General features: G+C 39.3%; 1 protein-coding gene across 1 annotated transcript; it reads right to left on the reverse strand.

Annotated features, from left to right (window-relative positions):
* Window positions 1–302: 302 nt before the first annotated feature.
* Window positions 303–17,484, reverse strand: LOC117073571 (putative zinc finger protein 735). Its single transcript, XM_033194619.1, has 4 exons — window positions 17,446–17,484; window positions 11,516–11,642; window positions 9,514–9,609; window positions 303–1,281 (listed from the first exon to the last, which is right to left on the reverse strand). Exons 1-4 carry the CDS (start codon window positions 17,482–17,484, stop codon window positions 305–307), a joined length of 1,239 nt encoding a protein of 412 aa, XP_033050510.1. The 3' UTR covers window positions 303–304.
* Between the last annotated feature and the right edge of the window lie 8,420 nt (window positions 17,485–25,904).

The following is a 25,904-nucleotide window of genomic DNA, read 5'->3' on the forward strand; positions in this document are numbered from 1 at the left end:
GACCCAGGAGGTGGAGGTTGCAGTGAACTGAGATCATGCCACTGCACTCCAGCCTGGGTGACAAAGTGAGACTCCATCTGTTTTTAAATAAATTATCTTAGATTCATTATGGTTTGAGGGTTGGTTAAAGGCTTTGGTACATTTTTATACATTTATAAGATTTTTCACAACTTGAATTCCCTTATGTACAATTAAGGTTTGGACCTAGATAAAAGCTTGGCCACATTCCCTACACTTGTAGTGCTTTTTTTTGAGTATAACTTATTTTATGTATTATAAGGCCTGAGGGATGGACTTTGCCACATTATTCACATTTGTAGAGTTTCTCTCCAGTATGAATTATCTTATGTTTAACAAGACTTGAATGCCACTTAAAAGCTTTGTCACATTCTTCACATTTGTATGGTTTCTCTCCAGTATGAATTCTCTTATGTGCCTTAACAGTTGAGGAGCAGCTAAAGGCTTTGCCACATTCTTCACATGTGTAGGGTTTCTCTCCAGTATGAATTATCTTATGTGTCTTAAGGGTCGAAGAGCAGTTAAAGGCTTTGCCACATTCTTCACATGTGTAGGGTTTCTCTCCAGTATGAACTCTCTTGTGGTAAGTGAGGGCTGTGGATACACTAAAGGCTTTGCCACATTCTTCACATGTGTAGGGTCTCTCTCCAGTATGAATTCTCTTGTGGTTAGTAAGTGTTGAGGAGCGCCTAAAGGCTTGGCCACATTCTTCACATGTGTAGGGTTTCTCTCCGGTGTGAATTCTCTTATGTCTAGTAAGGTTTGAGGACCAGCTAAACGCCTTGCCACATTCCTCACATCTGTAGGGTTTCTCTCCAGTAAGAATTATTTTATGTGTAGTACGGTTTGAGGAGTGGTTAAAGGATTTGTCACATTCTTCACATTTGTAGGACTTCTCCGTAGTATGAATTATCTGATGTTGATTTAGGTGTGAGAGCATGCAAAATGATTTGCCATATTTTTCACATTTCAAATGTTTCTTTCCAGTATATCTTGTATTAAGTCTATTGGAATTTGAAAATTTATCAAAGACTTTGACACATTTATGAGTCTGAAATATTTTGTTTTGGGTATTTGACAAATGTTGGTTAACTTCATTATAACCTCCTTTGTGCACCTCACACTCATCCCCTTTTTGACAACATTTTTTTAATTGTAAATTCTTATGTCCACATTTTCCATATGTTCTTGATACTACTTTTAGGACTGAATATTTTATGACCTGCTCAGGCTGAAGGTCTTGGTTGAAATGAGAACACGTAACTGAAAGACATAAAAATCACAAGTTACTTCACTTACTAGACTCAGATAAATACACTGCACAAATCAAATACATAAAAGTATTCAAGGTACATTAGCAAAATGGTATATCAAAATACCAAAGGTCATAATTCCTTCATAGACATAAATGTAACAAAATCATAGTGATCAAAATACCTTTGTTGGAAATTTATAAATAAAGTAAGTGTGTGCACAATGTGAGCACAATGTCAAGAACCATATAGAGTGAAAAGAAAAGTCAGCTACATTTACCCAACACAGCCCTTCCTCATCCCCAATAGAAGAACATCGTGCCTTTAATGACAACTTTAAGTCTTCTAAGATCAAAAGTGTTACAACAGCAGAAAGACTGCCCTACCATGGACAGTGTAGAAAGTAGTTACTGACCAGTAAGGAGAAATATGAAGAAGTCTTTTAACTGAAAAATAAATACAAAATTGCAGACAAGACAACATCCTGAGAACAAGTTTGGGAGACTCCCAGAATCTCTACTCAAGACAATTGGTCTCAGGCTATGCCAAGAAAGAGCTGCATTATGAAGACTGTGAAATGTAGTTTTATGTTAATGTCTAAATCTCAACCAAAGATTACAATATATTCAAAATATTTGGGCAATATGGTCCAATAAAAAAATCAAAATTTTCAAACAGCAACTATGAAAATAAAGATGTATATTTTATTTAAAATTTAAGAAAATCCATATTTTGTTCAATGAGAAAAAATGGAAAACCAGACATCAGATAAATGAGAATGTCAACAAAAGGCTTGGAATAATAAAAATAAACACTTGTGGAGGTAGAAAAGAAAATGAAATAATTTAAAAGTAAGAAAAAAGTAATGTAAAAAATGAAGAAGTTAAACGAAGTAGGATATACACAAAAAGATCCATAACACATATTTAAGCAAAGTTCAAAAGTCACAAACCAGAAGATAATCTTGGGAGCTGCAAGATAAAAGTGAGGTATTATTTATAAGTCTAGTTCTCCGAGACAACCAGTGAATTTGTCAACAGAAACCTTGCCGGTTAGAAAAGAACTGTGTAGGCCGGGCGCGGTGGCTCAAGCCTGTAATCCCAGCACTTTGGGAGGCCGAGACAGGCGGATCACAAGGTCAGGAGATCGAGACCATCCTGGCTAACACAGTGAAACCCCGTCTCTACTAAAAAGATACAAAAAAAAAAAACTAGCCGGGCGAGGTGGCGGGCGCCTGTAGTCCCAGCTACTCGGGAGGCTGAGGCAGGAGAATGGCGTAAACCCGGGAGGCGGAGCTTGCAGTGAGCTGAGATCCGGCCACTGCACTCCAGCCCGGGCGACAGAGCGAGACTCCGTCTCAAAAAAAAAAAAAAAAAAAAAAAAAAAAAAAAAAAAAAAGAAAAGAACTGTGTAAAATGGTCGAAGTGCTGAAAAAAATATTCACAGTGAAAATATAACCAGCAAAAATATACTACAAAATAAAGAAAAAATAAAGATCTTCCAGGATAAACAAATGCCGGAAAAGCATATAAGCACTGCATGTGCCCTAAATAAAATGCTGAAAAGAGGTCTTTCCACTTAAAATAATATAATGGAAAAAAAACATATGAAAATACATAACTTTCTGAAAAACATATGCATACACAAAAAATAAACTTCTGTGGCATTATTGTGATGGTACAGAAAACATTTTTAGTTATTCTTTAATGTTTGAAAGATGTAAGCATAAAAATAATCATAAAACATAAAAAAGATATAATTATCAACATCAATAAGAAGTATAGGTAGATATAATGAGGACAAATTTTTCTATGCAACTGAAGTCATTTTTTTTTTTTTTTGCCAGTTTAAAATATACTATTGTAACATTAAGAGGTTTTATAAAATCTCCAATGTAGCACAAAGAAAAACTCCTTATGGACACACAAAATAAAATGCGTCCATTACTAGCATGAGACAAAGTCTGATATTACATAATGGTAACATGAGTCCATTTACTAGGAATCTGTAACTATTATGTCTATCTATATGTATATGCATCTGTAACATCAGGGCCTCAAAATACATAAAGCAAATATTGATAAAAATGTAGCAAGAAATAAAATAACAACATAAAATTATAAACATTAAGACCTCATTTTCTTTATTTTTTTTTATTACTACACTTAAGTTCTAGGGTACATGTGCACAACGTGCAGGTTTGTTACATATGTATACTTGTGCCATGTTGGTGTGCTGCACCTATTAACTCCTCATTTACATTAGGTATCTCTCCCAGTGCTATCGCTCCCACCTTCCCCCTCCCCACAATAGGCCCCAGTGTGTGATGTTCCCCTTCCTGTGTCCAAGTAATCTCATTGTTCAATTCCCACCTATAAGTGAGAACATGCCGTATTTGGTTTTCTGCTCTTGCAATAGTTTGCTGAGAATGATGGTTTCCAGCTGCATCCATGTCCCTACAAAGGGCATGAACTCATCCTTTTATATGGCTGCATAGTATTCCATGGTGTATATGTGCCACATTTTCTTAATCCAGTCTGTCACAGATGGACGTTTGGGTTGATTCTAAGTCTTTGCTATTGTGAATAGTGCTGCAATAAACATACATGTCCATGTGCCTTTATAGCAGCATGATTTATAATCCTTTGGGTATATCCCCAGTAATGGGATGGCTGGGTCAAATGGTATTTCTAGTTCTAGATCCTTGAGGAATCGCCACACTGTTTTCCACAATGGTTGGACTAGTGTACAATCCCACCAACAGTGTTAAAGTGTTCCTATTTCTCCACATCCTCTCCAGCACCTGTTGTTTCCTGATTTTTTTTTTTTTTTTTTGAGGCGGAGTCTCGCTCTGTCGCCCAGGCTGGAGTGCAGTGGCTGGATCTCGGCTCACTGCAAACTCCGCCTCCCGGGTTCATGCCATTCTCCTGCCTCAGCCTCCCGAGTAGCTGGGACTACAGGCGCGAGTAGCTGGGACTACAGGCGCCCGCCACCTTGTCCGGCTAGTTTTTTGTATTTTTTAGTAGAGACGATGTTTCACTGTGTTAGCCAGGATGGTTTCAATCTCCTGACCTCGTGATCCGCCCGTCTCGGCCTCCCAAAGTGCTGGGATTACAGGCTTGAGCCACTGCGCCCGGCCAGTTTCCTGATTTTTTAATGATTGCCATTCTAACTGGTGTGAGATGGTATCTCATTGTGGTTTTGATTTGCATTTCTCTGATGGTCAGTGATGATGAGCATTTTTTCATGTGTCTGTTGGCTGTATGAATGTCTTCTTTTGAGAAGTGTCTGTTCATATCCTTTGCCCACGTTTTGATGGGGTTGTTTTTTTCTTGTAAATTTGTTTGAGTTCTTTGTAGGTTCCGGATATTAGCCCTTTGTCAGATGAGTACATTGCAAAAATTTTCTCCCATTCTATAGGTTGCCTGTTCACTCTGATGGTAGTTTCTTTTGCTGAAGCTCTTTAGTTTAATTAGATCCCATTTGTCAATTTTGGCTTTTGTTGCCATTGCTTTTGGTGTTTTAGACATGAAGTCCTTGCACATGCCTATGTCCTGAATGGTATTACCTAGGTTTTCTTCTAGGGTTTTTATGGTTTTAGGTCTAACATTTAAGTCTCTAATCCATCTTGAATTAATTTTCGTATAAGGAGTAAGGAAAGGATCCAGTTTCAGCTTTCTACTTATGGCTAGCCAATTTTCCCAGTACCATTTATTAAATAGGGAATCCTTTCCCCATTTCTTGTTTTTGTCAGATTTGTCAAAGATCAGATTATTTCTGAGGGCTCTGTTGTGTTTCATTGGTCTATATCTCTGTTTTGGTACCAGTACCATGCTGTTTTGGTTACTGTAGCCTTGTAGTATAGTTTGAAATCAGGTAGCATGATGCCTCCAGCTTTGTTCTTTTGGCTTAGGATTGTCTTGGCAATGCGGGCTCTTTTTTGGTTCCATAGGAACTCTAAAGCAGTTTTTTCCAATTCTGTGAAGAAAGTCATAGGTAGCTTAATGGGGATGGCATTGAATCTATAAATTACCTTGGGCAGTATGACCATTTTCACAATATTGATTCTTCATATCCATGAGCATGGTATGTTCTTCCATTTGTTTGTGTCCTCTTCTATTTCACTGAGCAGTGGTTTGTAGTTCTCCTTGAAGAGGTCCTTTACATCCCTTGTAAGTGGGATTCCTAGGTATTTTATTCTCTTTGAAGCTATTGTGAATGGGAGTGCATTCATGATTTGGCTCACTGTTTGTCTGTTACTGGTGTATAGGAATGCTTGTGATTTTTGCACATTGATTCTGTATCCTGAAACTTTGCTGAAGTTGCTTATCAGCTTAAGGAGATTTTGGGCTGAGATGATGGGGTTTTCTAAATATACAATCATGTCATCTGCAAACAGGGACAATTTGACTTCTTCTTTTCCTAATTGAATACCTTTATTTCTTTCTCTTGCCTGATTGCCCTAGCCAGAAATGCCAACACTATGTTGAATAGGAGTGGTGAGAGAGGCCATCCTTGTCTTGTGCCAGTTTTCAAAGGGAATGCTTCCAGTTTTTGCCCTCACTTTCAATAATAAAAAAATTTAAATAAAAATCAATTAAAAAACAGAAAACCTGAATAACATTATACTGTGTATGAATTCATTTTACATTGTTATGGAAAATAACCTGAGACTAGGTAATTTATAATGAAAAAGATTTCTTTGGTTCACAGTTCAGTAGACTGTACAAGAAGTATATGCCAGCATCTGCTTCTGGTGATGATATGAGGAAGCGTACAATTATAGTGGAAGGCAAAAAAGAAACAAACATGTCACATGGTGAAAGATGATGTGAGTTTGAGTTGGAGGAACCAGGTTCCTTTAAGCAATGAGCTCTCAAGTGAATTAATAGCATAAGAACTCTATGACTGTGCCAAGTCATTCATGAGGGATTTGTCTCCATGATGCAAACACCTCTCATTAGGCACCACATCCAACATTGGAGATTACATTTCAACTTGAGATTTTGAGGGCACCTACACCATATCACAAACCAAATAGGCTAAACAGACATGTACAGAACTCTCCAGTCAAAACAAATGGATACACAATATTCTTATTTGCACATGGTGCATTCTGTTAGAACAGGTAAGTCTTAGTAAATTTAAAAAGATCAGCCAGCTGCAGTGGCTCACAGGTGTAATCCCAGTACTTTGGGAGGTCAAGGTGGAAGGATCACTTGGGGCAAGAAGTTTGATACCAGCCTTGGGACACAGTGAGACCCTGTCTCTACAAACAATTAAAAACTAGCTGGGCATGGTGGGGTAGGTCTGTAGTGCAAACCACTCAGGAGGTCAAGGTGGAATGATTACTTGAGTCCAAGAGGTTGAGGCTGTGATGAGCCAAAATTGTGCTGTTGCACTACAGTCTGGGCAACAGAGTGAGAAACCTTGTGTCAAAAAAAAAAAAAAAGTTTAAGAAGAGCAAAATCATACAGTGTATGTTTTCTAACCAAAGCTCAATAAAACTAAAAAGAAAAAAAGTAAAACCCTCAAATAAAAAATATATGGAAATAAACACATTCTTCAACGTATTCTTGCACGGGGTCAAATAATTTAATATAACCTAATTTAATATTTTTGCTCAAGGCTCACATATTTAAGTGACAACTTAATTTTTTTTTTTTTTTTTTTTTTTTTTTTTTTTTGAGGCGGAGTCTCGCTCTGTCGCCCGGACTGGAGTGCAGTGGCCGGATCTCAGCTCACTGCAAGCTCGCCTCCCGGGTTTACGCCATTCTCCTGCCTCAGCCTCCCGAGTAGCTGGCACTACAGGCGCCCGCCACCTCGCCCGGCTAGTTTTTGTATTTTTAGTAGAGACGGGGTTTCACCGTATTAGCCAGGATGGTCTCCATCTCCTGACCTCATGATCCGCCCATCTCGGCCTCCCAAAGTGCTGGGATTACAGGCTTGAGCCACCGCGCCCGGCCCAACTTAATTTGTTAAGATGTCAATATATCCCACAGTGGTGAACAAATTTAATATAATCTATATAAAAATTCCAAAAGTGTATTTATTACTGATATTGTTTTAATTATTTTTTTTTTTTTGAGATGGAGTCTCACTCTGTTGCTCAGGCTGGAGTGCAGTCTTGGCTCACTGCAAGCTCTGCCTCCTGGGTTCACGCCAATCTCCTGCCTCAGCCTCCCAAGTAGCTGGGACTATAGGTGCCCACCACTATGCCCGGCTAATTTTTAGTATTTTTTAGTAGAGATGGGTTTTCACCATGTTAGCTAGGATGGTCTCGATCTGACCTCGTGATCTGTCTGCCTTGGCCTCTCAAAGTGCTGGGATTACAGGCGTGAGCCACCGCACCTGACCTAAAATTTTTAAATTTTATTATGAACTATATCTAGAGAAACACACATGAAAAACAGAGGCTTTATACTTGATAATTTCAAAACATAATAAAAAGCTGCAATAACAAAAACTATGTGGTATTCACACAAACACAGATAAAAGTCATGATAGATCAAAACAGGGAGCCCAGCAATGGACTCTTCTGTGTATGACCAAATAATTTGCCACAAGGTTGCCATGAGCAGACAATGGAGAAAATATAATCCCTTCAACAGTTAATGTTGAAAACCGGATATCTACATTGAAAAAATGAAGTTGGATGCTTCAATTGCATCATATACAAAAAGTAATTTAAACAAAATACTTAGACTAAAAAAAAACTAATGAAACTCTTAGAAAAAATATAGTGGAAAGACATGACATTGGTCTTGGCACCATTTTCTTAGATACACCATCAAATGCCTGAGCAACAAAGAGAAGAACAGAAAAATTTAACTGGGCTACACTTCAAAATTTCTGTAATCAAATAAAACACTTAATAGAGTGACAGTGTCACCCAAGAAATAGATGACAATATTTGATAATCACATGTGATAAGGCTTAATATTGAAAATACATAAACTCCTAGAAGTAGACAACAATAATTGAATCACCTGATTTAGAAATGTACAAATGAACCGGGTACAGTGGCTCACTCATGTAATCCCAGAACTTTGGGAGGCTGAGGTGGGCAGATCACCTCAGGTCAGTAATTCAAGACCAGTCTGACCAACATGGCGAAACCCACCTCTACTAAAAATACAAAATTAGCTGGGCATGGTGGCATATCCCTGATCTCAGCTACTCAGGAGACTGAGGCAGGAGAATCATTTGAAACTGGGAGGCAGAGGTTGCTGTGAGCCAAAATTGCCCCGTTGCACTCCAGCTTAGGCAACAAGAGCAAAACTCTGTCTCAAAAAAAAAAAAAAGAAATGGACAAATGATTAAGCTAAATTTTAATAAAAAGATATACAAATGGGAAGAAGTATTTGAAAGGTTGCACAAAACTAATATTTATAGACAAATGCAAAATAAAACCACAATACAAAACAAAATTATCTTACATCAATTAGGATGGCCACTATAATTTTTTAAAAAACACCATGTTGATGATGTAAAGAAATTGAAACCTACGTAAGTTGTTGATGAGAAAAAAGATGCAGCCATCATAAAAAATATCATGAATGTTCTTCAAATAATTAAAAATGAAATTATTATATAATACAACAATACCATTTATGACTCTATATCTAAAATATGCAACACAGTAAAATGAAGACATGAGGTACTCTACTTGCATATCGCCCTACAGCAAGTATCATAATCCACCCTCTAAATAAATAAATAAATATATAAAAATTTAAAAATAAAAAATTTGTAAAAAATTTTAAAGTATATTTCAAGGCTATAGTAATAAAAACAAAATGGCATGTACAGAAAAATGGACAACCATCAATGAAACAGAAATTACTATTCTCACACATTTTAGACATGATGCAAAAAAATTTTTTTGAATGGTTTAACATAGAGTTTCTCAAAAATATGCAGATATTAGTGTGTCCCCAAAAGCAATGGCAAAGTAGTGGGTTTGTGCAGTCCCTGATAAGCCATAAAGAAAACTTTGGCTCACACTGTGAACTTGAAGAAAGATTATTGAAGTGAAGGTAGAATCCATAGAGAATTTAACAGTATGGGGCAGAAGGTGTCCAATGTGAGCAAAAAAAAAAAAAAAAAAAAAAAGGACTGGAGCTTCTCAGAAACTCTTTCCATCAAAGCACAGCTCTGCAGATCACATTTTAAAGACTGGCTACCTCCTTGACTTGTGGACAGCTCATCCGTGTCATCTTCGTCATTCGCTCTCACTTACCTGGGTGTTTGGCTACCATCTCACTTCTCTTCATATTCTGGGGCTCTTTATTTTGCTCCAGACAGGTGATCAAGTCTGGCTTAGGGACAGTAATACCTGTTTTATTAAGAAAAAAAGGTACCATAAATCTTATTTCTTTATTAATTTTTTGAAATGGAGTCTCACTCTGTCACTCAGGCTGGCATGCAGTGGCATGATCTCAGCTCACTGCAACCTCCACTTCCCAGGTACAAACAATTCTTCTCCCTCAGCCTCCCGAGTAGCTGGGACTGCAGGCACGCATCACCATGTCCAGCTAATTTTTGTATTTTTAGTAGAGACAGAGTTTCACCATATTGGCCAGCCTGGTCTTGAACTCCTGACCTCGTGATCTGCCCACCTCGGCCTCGGTGCTGGGATTACAGGTGTGAGCCTGGTCATATAAATCTTGCTGAATTCTTTAATTACCAAACTAGTATTATGCTCAGTAAAGAGGATATAATAGAAAATTCTAGAAAATTAATATTGACTCATAACAGAACTTTCTAAATATTTAGAAAATATTTTAAATTTGTAAGTCCTTAATTTCACTACTCAGTACTACTGAATCAAAAAATGTTGGTGGCAACTGAATTCTAAGGCGTGGGCAGTGCTATTTTATGCCATGACATTTTTGGAATGGCCACTAACCTAGAGCGAAAGATACATAAGCTCAGGAAAGGGAAAAGTTCAGGTCAAGATAAAACATCTTGAAGAATATGCTCTACACCAATGAATTCCCAAGATTTTCTTTTTATTTCTATTTTTATTTTTATTTATTTTATTTATTTATTTATTTATTTTTATTATACTTTAAGTTCTAGGGTACATGTGCATAACGTGCAGGTTTGTTACATATGTATACTTGTGCCATGTTGGTGTGCTGCACCCATCAACTCGTCAGCACCCATCAATTCGTCATTTATATCAGGTATAACTCCCAGTGCAATCCCTCCCCCCTCCCCCCTCCCCATGATAGGCCCCGATGTGTAATGTTCCCCTTCCCGAGTCCAAGTGATCTCATTGTTCAGTTCCCACCTATGAGTGAGAACATGCGGTGTCTGGTTTTCTGTTCTTGTGATAGTTTGCTAAGAATGATGGCTTCCAGCTGCATCCATGTCCCTACAAAGGATGCAAACTCATCCTTTTTTATGGCTGCATAATATTCCGTGGTGTATATGTGCCACATTTTCTTAATCCAGTCTGTCACAGATGGACATTTGGGTTGATTCCAAGTCTTTGCTATTGTGAATAGTGCCGCAATAAACATAGGTGTGCATGTGTCTTTATAGCAGCATGATTTATAATCCTTTGGGTATATACCCAGTAGTGGGATGGCTGGGTCCTATGGTACATCTAGTTCTAGATCCTTGAGGAATTGCCATACTGTTTTCCATAATGGTTGAACTAGTTTACAGTCCCACCAACAGTGTAAAAGTGTTCCTATTTCTCCACATCCTCTCCAGCACCTGTTGTTTCCTTTTTAATGATTGCCATTCTAACTGGTGTGAGATGGTATCTCATTGTGGTTTTGATTTGCAATTTTAGAAGGAAAACTATTTTATTTTATTTTTTGAGACGGAGTCTCGCTCTGTCGCCCAGGCTGGAGTGTAGTGGCCGGATCTCAGCTCACTGCAAGCTCCGCTTCCCAGGTTCACACCATTCTCCTGGCTCAGCCTCCCAAATAGCTGGGACTACAGGCGCGCGCCCGCCACCTCGCCAGGCTAGTTTTTTGTATTTTTTAGTAGAGACGGGGTTTCACTGTGTCCGCCAGGATGGTCTCGATCTCCTGACCTCGTGATCCACCCGTCTCGGCCTCCCAAAGTACTGGGATTACAGGCTTGAGCCACCACCCCCAGGCCCCCAAGATTTTCTTAAAATTGGAGAGCTAAAATTCATTCATGCAAAGCAGAAATTACCAAAATCATCTTAGAAAAGAGAGAAAGACAATATATTAGGAATTGTGTATTGAAGTTTTCCTTACCCAGGGAGACTAGGTTTCTGTAGTTCTCTAACATTACATCTCTATATAAATTCCGCTGAGCACGATCCAGGCATTGCCATTCCGCTAGAGAGAATTCTATAGCTATGTCTCTGTATGTCAACAGTCCCTGAAAAAACAAAAACAAAAACAAAAAAAACACTCACGAACACACACTTACCATGTGGCCGTAAGCAGAGATTTTTATTTGACTCAAGTTAAAAAAGAGAGTAAAAAGAAGTGGTTCTCACTTATAAGAGTGACTAAAATTGTTCAATAAGACAATTTTTAACATGGAAGTATGCTCTAACTCTGAGAAGAGAGGAGAGCATAAGATCCACAATACCACAGTAGCTTTGATACTTTTCTGTAATTATAAAATTAAGGGCATCAACATGGACGTGTCCCTCTTTTTTCTTGTTTTCCTCTTTTTTTGACCGAGTCTCACTCTTGCCCAGGTGGGAGTGCAGTGGCATGATCTTGGCTCAGTGCAACCTCTGCAGCTTCGGTTCAATAGATTCTCCTGCCTCAGTCTCCCGAGTAGCTGGGAGTACAGGCACAGGCCATAATGCCTGGCTAATTTTTGTATTTTTAGTAGAGACAGGGTTTCTCCATGTTGGCCAGGCAAGTCTTGAACTCCTGACCTCACGTGATCCACTCACCTCGGCCTCCCAAAGTGCTGGGATTGCAGGTGTGAGCCACCTCGCCCAGCCGGACATGTCTATTTTTTGAGTGCTATATTTACATCATACAGAATAAGTTGTGTATACTTCTCAGATAAAACAGTCATTATGAGTTGGAAGGTACCTCTTAAGTCTTAATATGTGCAATAAACTAAATATTTTGTGAGATTTTATTTCAGGAGGTTTGGGATAAAGTTGGAATTTCTGAATTTTTAGCAAGTTCACCAATGTTTCTAACCTAATAAGAATATTTTTTCAAACATCCAGTAAGTAGCAGAGTCTGGGTTTTCCCCAGTTTCTCTCACCTGTAAATAAAGATAAGAGCCTTCATTTTTAAAAGACAAATATATGCAAAAGTCATCTAAAAAGAAAGGACAGCTTCCAGATTAAATATGATGGTTTATGCACTGCAGCCAGTAAATTTCCTAAGTGTACTTAATAATTAAGAGAATAATAATTAACTCAACAGTGGAATAAAAAGTCATAGAGATCTTGAACCAAGTGAATAAAATTATCAACTTTATTAGGACACATTTTTACTATGTGCTGATGCACACAGGACATAGCATTACTGCTGTGGCATTTCTCACCTCAGAAAAGTAAATTGTAACTAAATTTAAATATATATGTATTTAAATATATACACACACACACATATATATATATATATATATATATTCTTTTTCTGAGATAAAGTCTTGCTCTGTTACCCAGCCTAGAGTGCAATGATGCAATCTCAGGTCACTGCAACATTCACCTCCTGAGTTCAAGCAATCCTCCTGTCTCAACCTCCTGAGTAGTTGGGATTATAGGCACATGGCACCATGCTTGGCTAATTTTTGTATTTTTTTTAGCAGAGACAAGGTTTCATCGGGTTGGCCAGGCTGGCCTCGAACTCCTGACCTCATGTGATCTGCCTGCCTCGGCCTCCCAAGTGCTGAGATTACAAGCCTGAGCCACCATGCCTGGCCTAAATTTAATTATAAAGAAACATCAGTTTTATGCAAAGTTGAAGGTGCAGAAAACTTCCCTGTCGTGTAATTTTTAATAGTAATTTTAAGTAGTCTTTGTTTAGCACCCTAGAAAGCAAGTATCTCCTAATAGTTTTTTCGGAACTTTCTGTCATTCTGTTTAAATGAGCATATTCTAAATCCTGTTCTGCATGGAATTAATAGAGCACACAGATTAAACCTCAACATGACATGTTTCACTTTTCACTAATATCCAAAGACAACTGTGTTTCCCCAGTAGAAATCTTGAGTATCCACACCTTCTCATGTTCAACAGCTACAATGGGAACACTTTAAATATTTCAGGTCATAAATTTGTAGTGAGAATTCTGCATGGTATACAAGAACCCAAGATGAAGAGAATGTATAGAATGCTAAGGAATATAGAAAAAAATATTTTTTTCAGAACCCCTTGACTGTCATACAAATCACAAAAATTAGTTAAAACAAACTCATTAGGGATCAACAGCACAAGCAGAGAAGTAAAAATCTGCAAGTTCCGAACAGATGGCATTCCAAAAGGCAGAGGGGACACCGCTCTTTATCTGAAACATGCTCACCTGAGAAAAAAAGCGATTGTTTTCTTTTCCTCCTCTTTCTCTGAAATGTATTTTCAGATAAGATGCTCTGGACATATCAAACCTGCATCTTGAGAGTATGCCTTTAAAGCACAATCTGTTCACCTGCTACCACCACACACACCCACGGGCAGAAAAACCGAGACTTGAAGAAAACATTCACCCATTTTTGTTGGTTATAACTGAAAAGATTTAAGAGTAATGGGAGAACAATGAGCTTCTCCATAACTATTAAAATATAAGTTTCTTTTTCCCTGCCCTCCCGTATCAGACATCAGCAAATTTCTTTACATAATGGCAGCATGAACTGCACTGACCTCCTCCTACCAAACGGAAACAGGGCAGGCAGTGCAGCCTTCCTTAGATGCGAAGGTTGAACCAAACTCTCCTGAATGTATCTTGAACCCCTCAAGTGTATAAGTTACTTGGTAATCTCGGCCCTGCTTTATGCAAAGTGATTCTTCAGGATCCAAAAGGGTCCAGGAATGGGCTTTTTCAACAAGTCCCCTGTAAATGCTGATTGTGCTTTCCCAGACACATTATTAGCATTAGCGAGAGAAAGCAGGCACAGCAAAGAGTCCCTTACACCCGCCACATTTGTCACAATACAAACACTTCTGGTACAAATAAAGATAACCAATCTCCACCCTGAAATACTATATTTTTTGTTGGGTTTTTTAAGTTTACAGAGAAAACAGAAGGCAGCAATGTCTGAGTAAGTCTGCACCCGGGAAACCTGTACACATGTACTAATAAAATGTTTATTAAGCAGGTACTACGTGCTCAGGAGCATGTCACAGAACACTACTGGGAATAACACATTTTGTCATTTAATTTTCATAGCACCCCAGGAGCTGGTACTAAGTGTTGAATAATTTTCAGCATTTAGATTAAGAGCACAGCAGTTTTATTTCTTCTGTTTCTCTATCATTAATTTTAAAAAGAAAATATATAGAGTAATAATTCAATACAAAAAGCATATGGAATGATACAATTACATAAAAATTGAATAATCAGCTTCCAAATGGATATTTTGTAAATAATGAAATTAAGGCTGAAATAAAATTTTTGAAACTAATTAGAGATTAAATACAACATACCAGAATCTCAGGGTTACAGCTAAGGCAGTGTTAAGAACAAAATGTATATCACTAAACATCCACAACAAAAAGTTAGAAAGATCTCAATTTAAAAATCTAATGTTACAACTGAAAGAATTTCAAAAGAGCAAACCAACTTCAAGGCTCACAAAAGTCAAGAAATAACCAAAATCAGAACTGAAATGAAGAAGGTTGAGAACTAAATAACTGTAAAAAGTTCAACGGGCCGTGTGCTGCAGCTCACTCCTGGAATTCCAGTCCAAGGTGGGCAAATCAAGAGGTCAGGAGTTGGAGATCAGCCTGGCCAACATGGTGAAACCCCGTCTCTACTAAAAATACAAAAATTAGCTGGGCATGGTGGCATATGTCTGTAATTCCAGGAGAATCACTTGAAAATGGAAGGTGGAGGTTACAGTGAGCTGAGATCATGCCACTGCACTCCAGCCTGGGTGAAAGAGCAAAACTCCATCTCAAAAAAGGAAGATGAAGCCAGAAGTTGATTCTGTGTAAAAACAATAAGATAGATAAAACACTAGACTAATGAAGAAAAAAGAAATAATTCAAATAAAAACAAAACAAAACAAAACCAAACTGATGCTTGTGAGGTTGTAGAGAAACGGAATGCTTATACGCTGCTTGTGAGAGTATAAATTTATTTAAGCATTGAGAAAAACAGTTTGGCATTTTTTCAAAAACCTGAAAACAGAATTACCATTGCCAGTCCCACAGCTGGGAATATACCCAATAAATGTAAGTTATTCTACCATGAAGGCACACATATGCATATGTTTATTACAGAACAATTCATGATAGCAAAAATCAGAAATAAACCTGTATGTCTTCAATGGTAGAATGGATAAAGAAAATGCGGTATGTAAGCACCATGAAATATGATGCAGCTATAACAAAGAACAGCATCATGTCCTTTGCAGCAACGTCGATGGAGCTGGAGACTTATTTTTAGAAAACTAGTGCAGGAGCAGAAAATCATAAACTTTATGTTTTCACTTCTAAGTGGGAGCAAAATAACGAGAACATGTGGACACAAATAAGAGAACAACAGACACTGAAGCTCAGTTCAGGGTGGAGGGTCGGAGGATGAAGAAAATCAGAAAACAAATCTGTTCAGTACTATGCTTAGCACCTGAGTGATAATATAATCTGTACACAAAAACTTCATGATATGACTTTACCTATATAACAAACTTGCACATATACTCCTGAACCTAAAATAAAAGGTAAAAGAAAAAAAAATTTGATTAGGCGCAGTGACCCAATGCCTGTAACCCAAGTCCGTTGGGAGGCTGAGGCAGGCAGATCGCAGATCATCTGAGGCCAAAAGTTTGAGACCAACCTGGACAACATGGTGAAATCCCCTCTCTATTAAAAATACAAAAATTAGCTGGGCCTGGTGGCCCGCACCTGTAATTCCAGCTACTTGGGAGGCTGAGGCAGGACAATCATTTGAATCCAGGAGGCAGAGGTTGTAAAGAGGTGAGATTGCACCACTGTACTCCAGCCTGGAGTACTGAGCGAGACTCCCCCTCCAAAACAAAACAAAAAAAAGCATTTATTGGAAATTACTATCTTGAAGAAAATAGTCGGGCCTAGGTAACCACAATCTGCCAATGAATCTCTGATGACATAACCAATAAATTTTCACCTGGATCTTACAAATGAAAAAACTAAATAAGTGTACCAAACCAATTATTGAATTTGGTTTGCTTCATCATGCAACTTATAACAGACTTTTCTTCAAGTCTCTCCCATGGATCACAACCCAGAAGCCATAGCTGGGCACTCTATGATTCTTTTTTTTGAAATGGAGTCTTGCTGTGATGTGCAGGCTGGAGTGCAGTGATGTCATCTCGGCTCACTGCAACCTCTACCTCCCAGGTTTAAGCGATTCTCCTGTCTCAGACTACCAAGTAGCTGGGACTACAGGCGCGTGCCATCGCACATAGCTAATTTTTGTATTTTTAGTAGAGATGGGGTTTCACCATGTTGGTCAGGCTGTTCTCCAACTCCTGACCTCGTGATCCGCCCGCCTCGGCCTCCCAAAGTACTGGGATTACAGGCGCGAGTCACCGCGCCCAGCCCGCTCTATGATTCTTGAATCACATTTTGATTAAATTCTCTAATGTTTATACGATGACTCCCATACATCTCTAAAAGGAAAAATGAGGAACTAGGGACCCCAGGGACTACAGCTCTTACCAATTATAAATCCTGCACCCTGAGTCTGCATTCTCCCCTGATGACTTTCCCATCCCTGTACAATCTGGGTGAGATGAGGCGCTGGGAGTGCAGAGCTGCCCAGAGAGGACACCATTCCAGAGCAAAGCCACTGCAGAGGAGAAAGACAGAACTCCCAGGGTCCCAGCCGCTGGCCCAGGCAGAATCTTACGGTTTGAGGGGACTAACAGCCGAACTGGGCCAGGAAGATTTGGGTCCTCAGACTCTGGAGCTGACTGTGAGGAAGTTTGGGTCCTGTTACAGCCACTTTCAGCCGGTTCCAACCAGCCCCCACTCCTCTCTCACGATGACAGACCCAGCACTCACCATTTCTGGGTTTCCAGGGGATCCCGGTCTTTTAGCCATAAATCTGCGGATGCCTGCAGGACACAAGGCCACAGAGGCTTGACCTCTGGGAGCGAGGACGCAGAGCAGCGAAGAGAACTGGAGCTCTGGATACAGAGAAACACAAAAGGACCGGTAAAATTAGGGAGGCGTCCTGTTCTCTCCAGCTGCATGCCTGATAGTACAGTTTTTAATATACGGTCCGTGATTGGATAAGGTTTCAGACCCCACCCGTCACGCCCTGAGTGACATAATATTTGATCAGACACTGGGCTGAATGAAGCAAAAATAACAGCCTAAGCTGCACTGTTTACAGGCAGGGCTTCTTCCCTGATCTGAGCCAGGCCAACACCAGAGGATATTTGCATTTAACCTTGTGTATAACGTCATACGCATTTATAAATGATATATAATATAGTTATTCATAAATTGAAATAATATAATGACAATTATTTTAAAATTTCGGATTTTATGACCTTCCTTGCTCCGGATCCTTTGCAGTGATATGGTTTGACTCTGTGGCTCCACCAAAATCTAATCTCAAATTGTAATTCCAGTCTCTGAGCGGTGGCTCACGCCTGTAATCCCAGCACTTCCGGAGGCCGAGGCAGGCGGATCACCAGTTCCGGAGTTTCGGACCGGCCTGGCCAATATGATGAAGCCCTGTCTCTACTAAAAATACAAAAATTAGCCAGGAGTGGCGGCGAGCGCCTGTAGTCCCAGCTACTCGGTAGCCTGTGGCAGGAGAATCGCTTGAACCCAGTAGGTGGAGGTTGCAGTGAGCTGAGACGGTACCATTGCACTCCAGCCTGGGCGACAGAAGGAGACTCCATCTCAAAGAAAAAAAAAATTTAATTCCCACCTGTCAGGGCAGGGACCGGGTAGGAGGTGCTTGGATCACTGGGGTAGATTATCCTCGTGCTGTTCTTGTGATAGTAAGGGAGCTCTCAAGATACCTGATGGTTTAAAAATGTGGCATGTCCCTCCTCTCCCGCTTCCCGGTTCTCTCTGGTTTTCCACCATGTGAGATGTGCCTTGCTTTCCCTTCACCTTCTGTCATGGTCATGACTGTAATTTTCCTGAGGATTTTTCAGTCATGAAGGACTATGATTCAATTAAACCACTTAAAAAAAATTACGCAGTGTGAGGTATTTGTTTACAGCAGTGTGAAAATGGACTAATACATGCAGGCAGCCTGAGATTTCAAAAACGAGGCAATCCTCTGCAGTAAAATATGAGCTACATGTAAATTTTGAATTTTCTAGTAGCCAAATGTTAAAAAGTAAAAAGAAAAGGTGGGGCCGGGCCAGTGGCTCACACCTGTAATCCCAGTGCTTTAAGAGGCCCAGGTGGTGAAAGACCTGAGGTCAGGGGTTCGAGACCAGCCTGGCTGACAAGGTCAAATCCCAGCTCTACCAAAAATAGAAAAACTAGCTGGACGTGGTGACAGGCACTTGCAATCCCAGCTGCTAGGGAGGCTGAGACAGGAGAATTGTTTGATCCCGGGAGGCAGAGAATTCAGGGAGCTGAGATCGCACCACAGCACTCCAGTCTGGCGACAGAGCGACTCTGTCTCAAAATAAAAAAGAAACAGGTGGAATAACAGGTAGAATTGATTGTAACAATTTAATCAGTCCAATATATCCAAAATATTATTATTTTACTATGTGATTAGTATATAATGGTTAATAAAGCATATACATTTTTGAAGCTAAATCTTTGAATGTACTCTTGTATTTTACCTTTCCAGCACACTGCAGTTCAGACCAGCCACATTCCAGCACTCTGTGGCCATGTCAGAGGCATTTGAACCAGAGCAACTGCATCTGGAACAGGTGCTGGGTAAAATGGGGCTGAAACCTACGGGACTCCTATTCCATGAGGTCAGGCATTCTAAGTCACAGGGTAAATAGCAGATTGGTACAAGATGCAGTTCACAAAGACCTTGCTGATAAAACAGTTTGCAGTAAAGAAGCCATAAAAATCCACCAAAACCAAGATGGGAATGAAAGTGACCTCTGATTGTCCTCACAGATCGTTACACGCTAATTATAATGCATTAGCATGCGAAAGATATTCCCATCAGCGCCAAGACAGTTAACAAATGCCATGGCGACATCAGAAAGTTACCTTATGTGGTCTAAAAAGAAGAGAAACACTCAATTTTGGGAATTGCCCACCCCTTTCTTGTAAAACTCATTAATAATCCACCCCTTGGTTAGCAAATAATCAAGAAATAATTGTAAGTATCTTTAGTTGAGCAGCCCACACTGCTGCCCTGCCTACGGAGTAGCTATTCTTTTATTCCTTTACTTTCCTAATAATTTGTTTTTGCTTTGCATTGCAGACTTACCCAAAATTCTTTCTTTTCTTTTTTTTTTTTCTTTTAGACAGAGTCCCACTCTGTCACCCAGGCTGCAGTGTGGTGGCGCCCTCTTGGCTCACTGTAACCTCTGCCTCCTGGGTTCAAGAGAGTCTCCTGCCTCAACCTCTGGATTAGCTGAGATTACAGGCACGCACCACTATGCCCGGCTAATTTTTGTATTTTTAGTAAAGATGGGGTTTCACCATGTTGGCCAGACTGGTCTCGAACTCTTGGGGCCCGTGCCGGGGGTGGTGGAGAATGAACAGACACAGACACAAAAGACAAAGACAAACAGAGAACATGGTGGCCGTGCCTAAAGCCTCCGCCTCACTTTATTTATACCCCATAAATCCCACGTTAGTAAAAATGACATAATACAAAACAAACTTTTTGTACCCAGATATAACCTATTGTTTAGTTTTTTGTTTTTAAGTTTTTTTTATTTTGTCTGCCTTCTTGGCGCCTACTAGAGTTCATTAAAAGTTCAACTAGAGATAGTATCCTTGACTACTGGAGTTCATTGAAAGTGCAACTAGCTAGAGATACTGTCCTTGAGCCCTATCTATTCTCAGCATATTATTTTCAACAGCCCCTGTATTCCCCCCTTTTTTGTTTTGTCTCAATCTTAGAAAGGTAGCCCATACTTGTTCCTGGTTTTCTTTTGTTTTTGAATGCGACGGAGGGAGCATCGGATTATTAGGAGAAATATACTTAATCCAAGCACCCAAAGCAATATACTTTCAGAGATTGTAGAAATCCATGTTTTTATTTGAGTCCATGGATTAAGAGCAGTAAGGCATTGACCCGTCTCCTGCATAGTAGCTGTTTCGGACAATACATGTAATTGTTGTTGAAATGTTACAGAAATATTTTGAGTGAGTTCTTGGATGTCCAAACTAATATTTTTATGGCCTATTAATAATCTTTGGATTTTGGTCCAATTTTGAGAAACATTAAAAGGCACAGGTGTTACGCAAAATTGCGTGGAATTTCAATCACATTGTAATGTTATTCGAGTACTGAGGACAGTGAGCTGATCTCCAAGCCATGTCAAAGCTTGTTTTACGTTGTCCAATCTTTTGGCAAGTTGGGAGTCAATGTTTCGTTGTTGTAGCCACAACTGGTGAGATTGTTCATGCCATTGCTGTACAAATTCAGCATTTTGTATGCCTTGATGTAACGCAAGCCCCGCCACAGCCGCGGTGGAGGCAATGGCAACAAGGCTCATTACCAAGGCAATTATAAGTCCAAGGGCACGACGGGTCCGTTGAAGGGAAGTCCAAATATAAGTCTTAAGAGGTGATGCCCCCTATGGTCGCGTAAGGTTGACAGGTAGCCAAATTTTCTTACGAGCCCTGAGGATATAAATATTTCCCGTAAAACTGTGTTACCAAGAATGATTGAGGCAAGACAAAAATGTACACGTATCTTTACAATTAACAATCCCCGTATCATTATCCCATGTTAAATGTCCTGCTAACAATAGGTAAGGCTTTTGGACACAAGCAATAATATATCGGGAGACATTCCGCCGTAATTGAATATGAAAAGGGTTATTTGGGTTAGAAAGATTAAGGGACATATTTTCCACAAAGGTACTAATGGCATCACCTGCAGTTAATAACTTTCAAAGATGACTTTGTACTTGTAAAGAGTATCTAAGATGAGGCATAGGTGGCGACAAGCCTCCTTCACGCCATACTAAAGTTTTATTACCGTCAGTAACAATACTTTTATTTACCCGGTGCCATCTTAAAGGTATGTGACTAAATTTTGTTTGAAAATCACCGTGCACACTCCAATCAATTACTTGCAACCCATTGTATTTTACTAAAATCCGGGGCTTAATTCCCGACAATGTTGCCACTCCAATAGCTCAATATTAGGGGAAACCTCTGGAATAGGACAAAAAGGTAAGGAACTAGGAATAGTCTCATTAATATGTACAGCATGATTATAATGAAAACTTCTAGTTACAATAATAACAGTATTGGCAGCCACATGGCTATGATTATAGCGAACAGCCCAAGCTTCATGTGATTTTTGGAGACAATGAGGACTATTTCCCATGCAAATCGGAAGTCCTTCCATTCCAAATTGGTATGTGTTGTTTATTATTTCCGTTTCCCGTTTTATGTTGTTCTTGTTCATATAGGGGGACGGCATCCAAGTAGTGTCATTGGTGAAAACCTTAACTTTTGTCTTCCCCCAGGCAACTCCTTGATACAAGGATGGAAAGGGAATATAAGTCCAATATTCATACAAAGTTTCACTAAGGGAAATAAGTCCTCCACTGAGACACATCCAACAAAGGAAGAGATGTATGCTGAGTTCAGTTTCTTTTCAACAGGGTTTCAATCGCCTTGTAGGAAACCACTTAGGTCCACTTCCTGTAAGGATAAGAGCATAATCCCGTCCCTGTTTTAGAACTTGCCCCTGTGCATACTTACCTTCTTTATTAGGATACCAAACCTTTAAATTATCGACGGGGACTATCGTCGAAGGAGGTGAAGAAAGATGAGTTACAGCAGCGGAGTCCTGCAATTGTCTCCATTGATTTAAAAAATTTAAGGTAAACAAAACCTTTAAAATCTGATTTCTGGGGGACTCATTTTCCCCTTTTTGTTTTAACAGTTGAGTTTTTAAGGTTAAATTTGTGCGCTCAATGATGGCTTGGCCTTGACTGTTGCCCGGATACCAGTGAGATGTTGAATATTGTATTGTTGTAAGAAAACTTGTAATTTACGAGAAACATAGGCAGGAGCATTATCAGTTTTAAGTATTAGAGGAATGCCCATGACGGCAAAACAAGCTAAAAGATGAGTAATAACAGAATCAGTTTTTTCAGATGGTAAAGGAGTTGCCCATTGAAAATGAGAGAAAGTATCAATAGTATGATGAACATACTTTAATCGTCCAAAAGAAGGAACATGTGTGACATCCATTTGCCAATTTGATTAACTTGAGTACCTCGTGGATTAACTCCGGGATGAAAAGATGGAATGTTTAAAGGAGCACAAGAAGGACAAGCTCGAATAAGAGAACGAGCTTGTTTACGAGTTAAATGAAATCGTCGCTGAAGGCCAGAACTATTAGTGTGATGTAGAGCATGTTTTTGTTCTGCAGCCTGTAGGTGGCCGATTAAAAGTGAATCAATCTGAGTATTACCATGAACTAACGGTCCAGGAAGTTGAGAATGAGAACGAAGATGAGTGATGAAGAAAGGAGCTCGACGCTGGCTCAAAGTAGAAGACAACAAATAAAAGAGTTTTTGAAGAGAAGAAGTAGCACAAAGAGGTAGAGTGGCTTGAGAAATATAAGAAGTAACATAGACGGCGTATTGAGAATCACTAACAATGTTACAACTGGTGGAAGGGAAATCAAGTAAGACCATGAGAATAGCAAACAGTTCTCCCTGTTGTACCAAGGGGTAAGGGTAAACTGTAACTTGAGATTGATGAACACTCCAATATTCAGCTTTACCATTACTACTAGCGTCAGTAAAAAAGATAGGGCCTTGAACAGGAAATAAAGATATGGGTGAAAAGAGCAACACAGAATGCTGTCTGAAGAATGAAAAAATTGGAGACTTAGGATATTGGGTAGAAAATTGTCCGACAAATGAGGCACAAGCAACTTGCCAAGAATTAGAAGTAGCAAGAAGATAAGTAATTTGACTATGAGTGAATTGAGAGATAATGAAAGAAGGGTCTCCTCCCCAAAGTTGTTGACAGCGATGCCGTCCTTTGATGATCAATTTAGCTAAACGATTAATATAAGTAGCCAACGTTTAGATGTTTTGTTGGACAAAAAAATCCATTTTAACGGCCGATTTGTTTGATGAATTATACCTGTAGGAGAATGTAAAGTATGAAATAAGCAAAAGGAAAGGGGAACGTCGGGAAGGATATAATGTAGATGGGCCTTTTGAAGTTGTTCTCTACAAACTGGAGTTCCTGTAAAGCCAAGGAGTTAAATGACGTGAGTTGTTCAAATGACTGTCTCCTTCTAGAACAGAAAAAAGATGTTGTAACTGATACGTTGGTATTTCCAAAACCGGACGCATCCAATTAATATCCCCTAAAAGCTTTTGAAAGTCATTTAATGTTTTTAAATGATCACGTCGAATTTGAATCTTTTGGGGCCGAATATTTTGTGCTCCCAAAGTATAACCTAAATATTGAATAGGAAAATCTATTTGAATTTTTTTTGGGGCAATATTAAGCGAGTATAAAGAAAGTTGCGTTTGTAAGGATGTAAAAGCATCTTGCTGCTCTTTTTTAGTGGGTGCAGCAAGAAGAATGTCATCCATATAATGATATAAAAGAACAGAAGGATGACATTTTTGAACAGGATCCAGAGCTCGATGAACAAACTCTTGACACAAGGTGGGGCTGTTTAACATTTCTTGAGGCAAAACCTTCCATTGATATCGAGAAAGTGGCTGAGAATTATTAAAAACAGGGACAGAAAAGGCAAAACGTTCACAATCATTTTGATCCAAAGGAATAGAAAAAAAAAATCTTTTAAATTAATAACCATAAACAACTAATCTTGAGGAATCGTAGAAGGGTTAGGAAGGCCAGGTTGTAAGGATCCCATGGGTTGAATACATGCATTGATAGCACGAAGATCTGTTAATAGTCTCCATTTACCGGTTTTTTTCTTAATCACAAAGACAGGGGAATTCCATGGAGAAGTACTAGGTTCTATATGACCTAGGGATAATTGTTCCTGAACCAAGTTTTCCAAGGCCTCAAGCTTCTCACGTGTTAAAGGCCACTGCTCAACCCACACAGGAATATTAGTTTTCCATGTCAAGGGAAGGGCTTGAGGCTGTTGAACAGTGGCTACATGTTTAAAGATTTTTCAAGAGGATTGTAGCCCATGCGGAACATCATATTCTTGGCAGAATTAGAAACATGAGGAATAGACACAAAAGCTCCAAATTGTTGCAATAAATCTCGCCCCCATAAATTTAGGGCAATAGGAACAATATAAAACTGAACTTGGGCCACTTGACCATCTGGCCCTTGGCAATTTAAGCATTGAGAACTTTGATACACCTCAGAGGCAGAACCTAATCCTGTAAGAGAAACAGTAACAGGCCGTTTAGGCCACTGTAAAGGTCATTGATCAGAGGCAATAATAGAAACGTCAGCTTCAGTGTTGACCAAGCCCTGAAAAATTTTTCCTTCCACTTTAAGGGGAAACAAAGGTTTTTGTTGAGTTACTAAAGTTTCCCAAAAAATATGTTTACCTGTGTTTCCAAAACCTCCAGTTCTTTCTTGCCTCCGTGAAGGAAACTGAAAATAGGGCAATACAAGGAGTTGTGCAATTTGCTGCCCCTTTTTCAGAGATATAGGTTTATGAGCTTGGGCCATAATTTGAATTTCCCCTTTATAATCAGAATCTATAACACCCAAATGAACTTGTAAACCTTGTAAAATGCTACTACTTCGTCTTATAAGCAATCCAACAGTATGTGGAGGTAATGGCCCAAAAACACCTGTGGCTAATTTAACAACTCTCATTTCTGGGGTAAGTTCAACAGCTTGTAAAATTGCCACATCAGCAGTGGCGCTACCGGAAGTAGCAGAGAAAAGCTGAGCTACTGAAAATTGGGGGTTAACATTGGCTGACTGGTTTGCTGATGCTGAACCCCTGAGTTGACTGGAAATTGCAATTGAAAAGGGCTTGTATTGTTGTGGGGGCCCCAAGTTGAAGGGCCCCTCTGCAAGTTTCCCGATTTAGAAATGAGAGAGTTACCGTTTTTATCCACCTTAGAGTGACATTTATTAGTCCAGTGTCGTCCTCTGTCGCAACGACGATAGGGCTCAGTAGGAAGCTTTTTAATTTCTACTTTAGAGGAGTCACTTCTATTAGAAAACTTATGGCACTCCTTTTTAAAATGACGGGTCTTTTCACATTGGAAGCAAACTCCCTTTTTTCCCATGAATGTCTTAGATAAAGCTCCAGCAAACAACTGAGCGTTGTAAGCAGCCCCTCCCACTCCTGCACAGGCTCTAATAAAATCTTCTATTTGTAAGTTTTCAGCAGCTTTTAAAGGACGCAA

The sequence above is a fragment of the Trachypithecus francoisi genome, unplaced genomic scaffold (assembly GCF_009764315.1).
Source record: "Trachypithecus francoisi isolate TF-2019V2 unplaced genomic scaffold, Tfra_2.0 Lachesis_group4, whole genome shotgun sequence".
In the NCBI taxonomy this organism is placed as follows: domain Eukaryota; kingdom Metazoa; phylum Chordata; class Mammalia; order Primates; family Cercopithecidae; genus Trachypithecus; species Trachypithecus francoisi.

What these genes read in the sequence shown, in the direction of transcription:
- LOC117073571 (XM_033194619.1), bottom strand. Translation starts at nt 17,484, where the DNA reads ATGGCTAAAAGACCGGGATCCCCTGGAAACCCAGAAATG. An exon ending in CAGAAACCTAGTCTCCCTGG is followed by an intron (nt 9,610 to 11,515) that starts GTAAGGAAAACT and finishes TTAATAAAACAG; the next exon opens with GTATTACTGTCCCTAAGCCA. An exon ending in GATGGTAGCCAAACACCCAG is followed by an intron (nt 1,282 to 9,513) that starts GTAAGTGAGAGC and finishes TATGTCTTTCAG; the next exon opens with TTACGTGTTCTCATTTCAAC.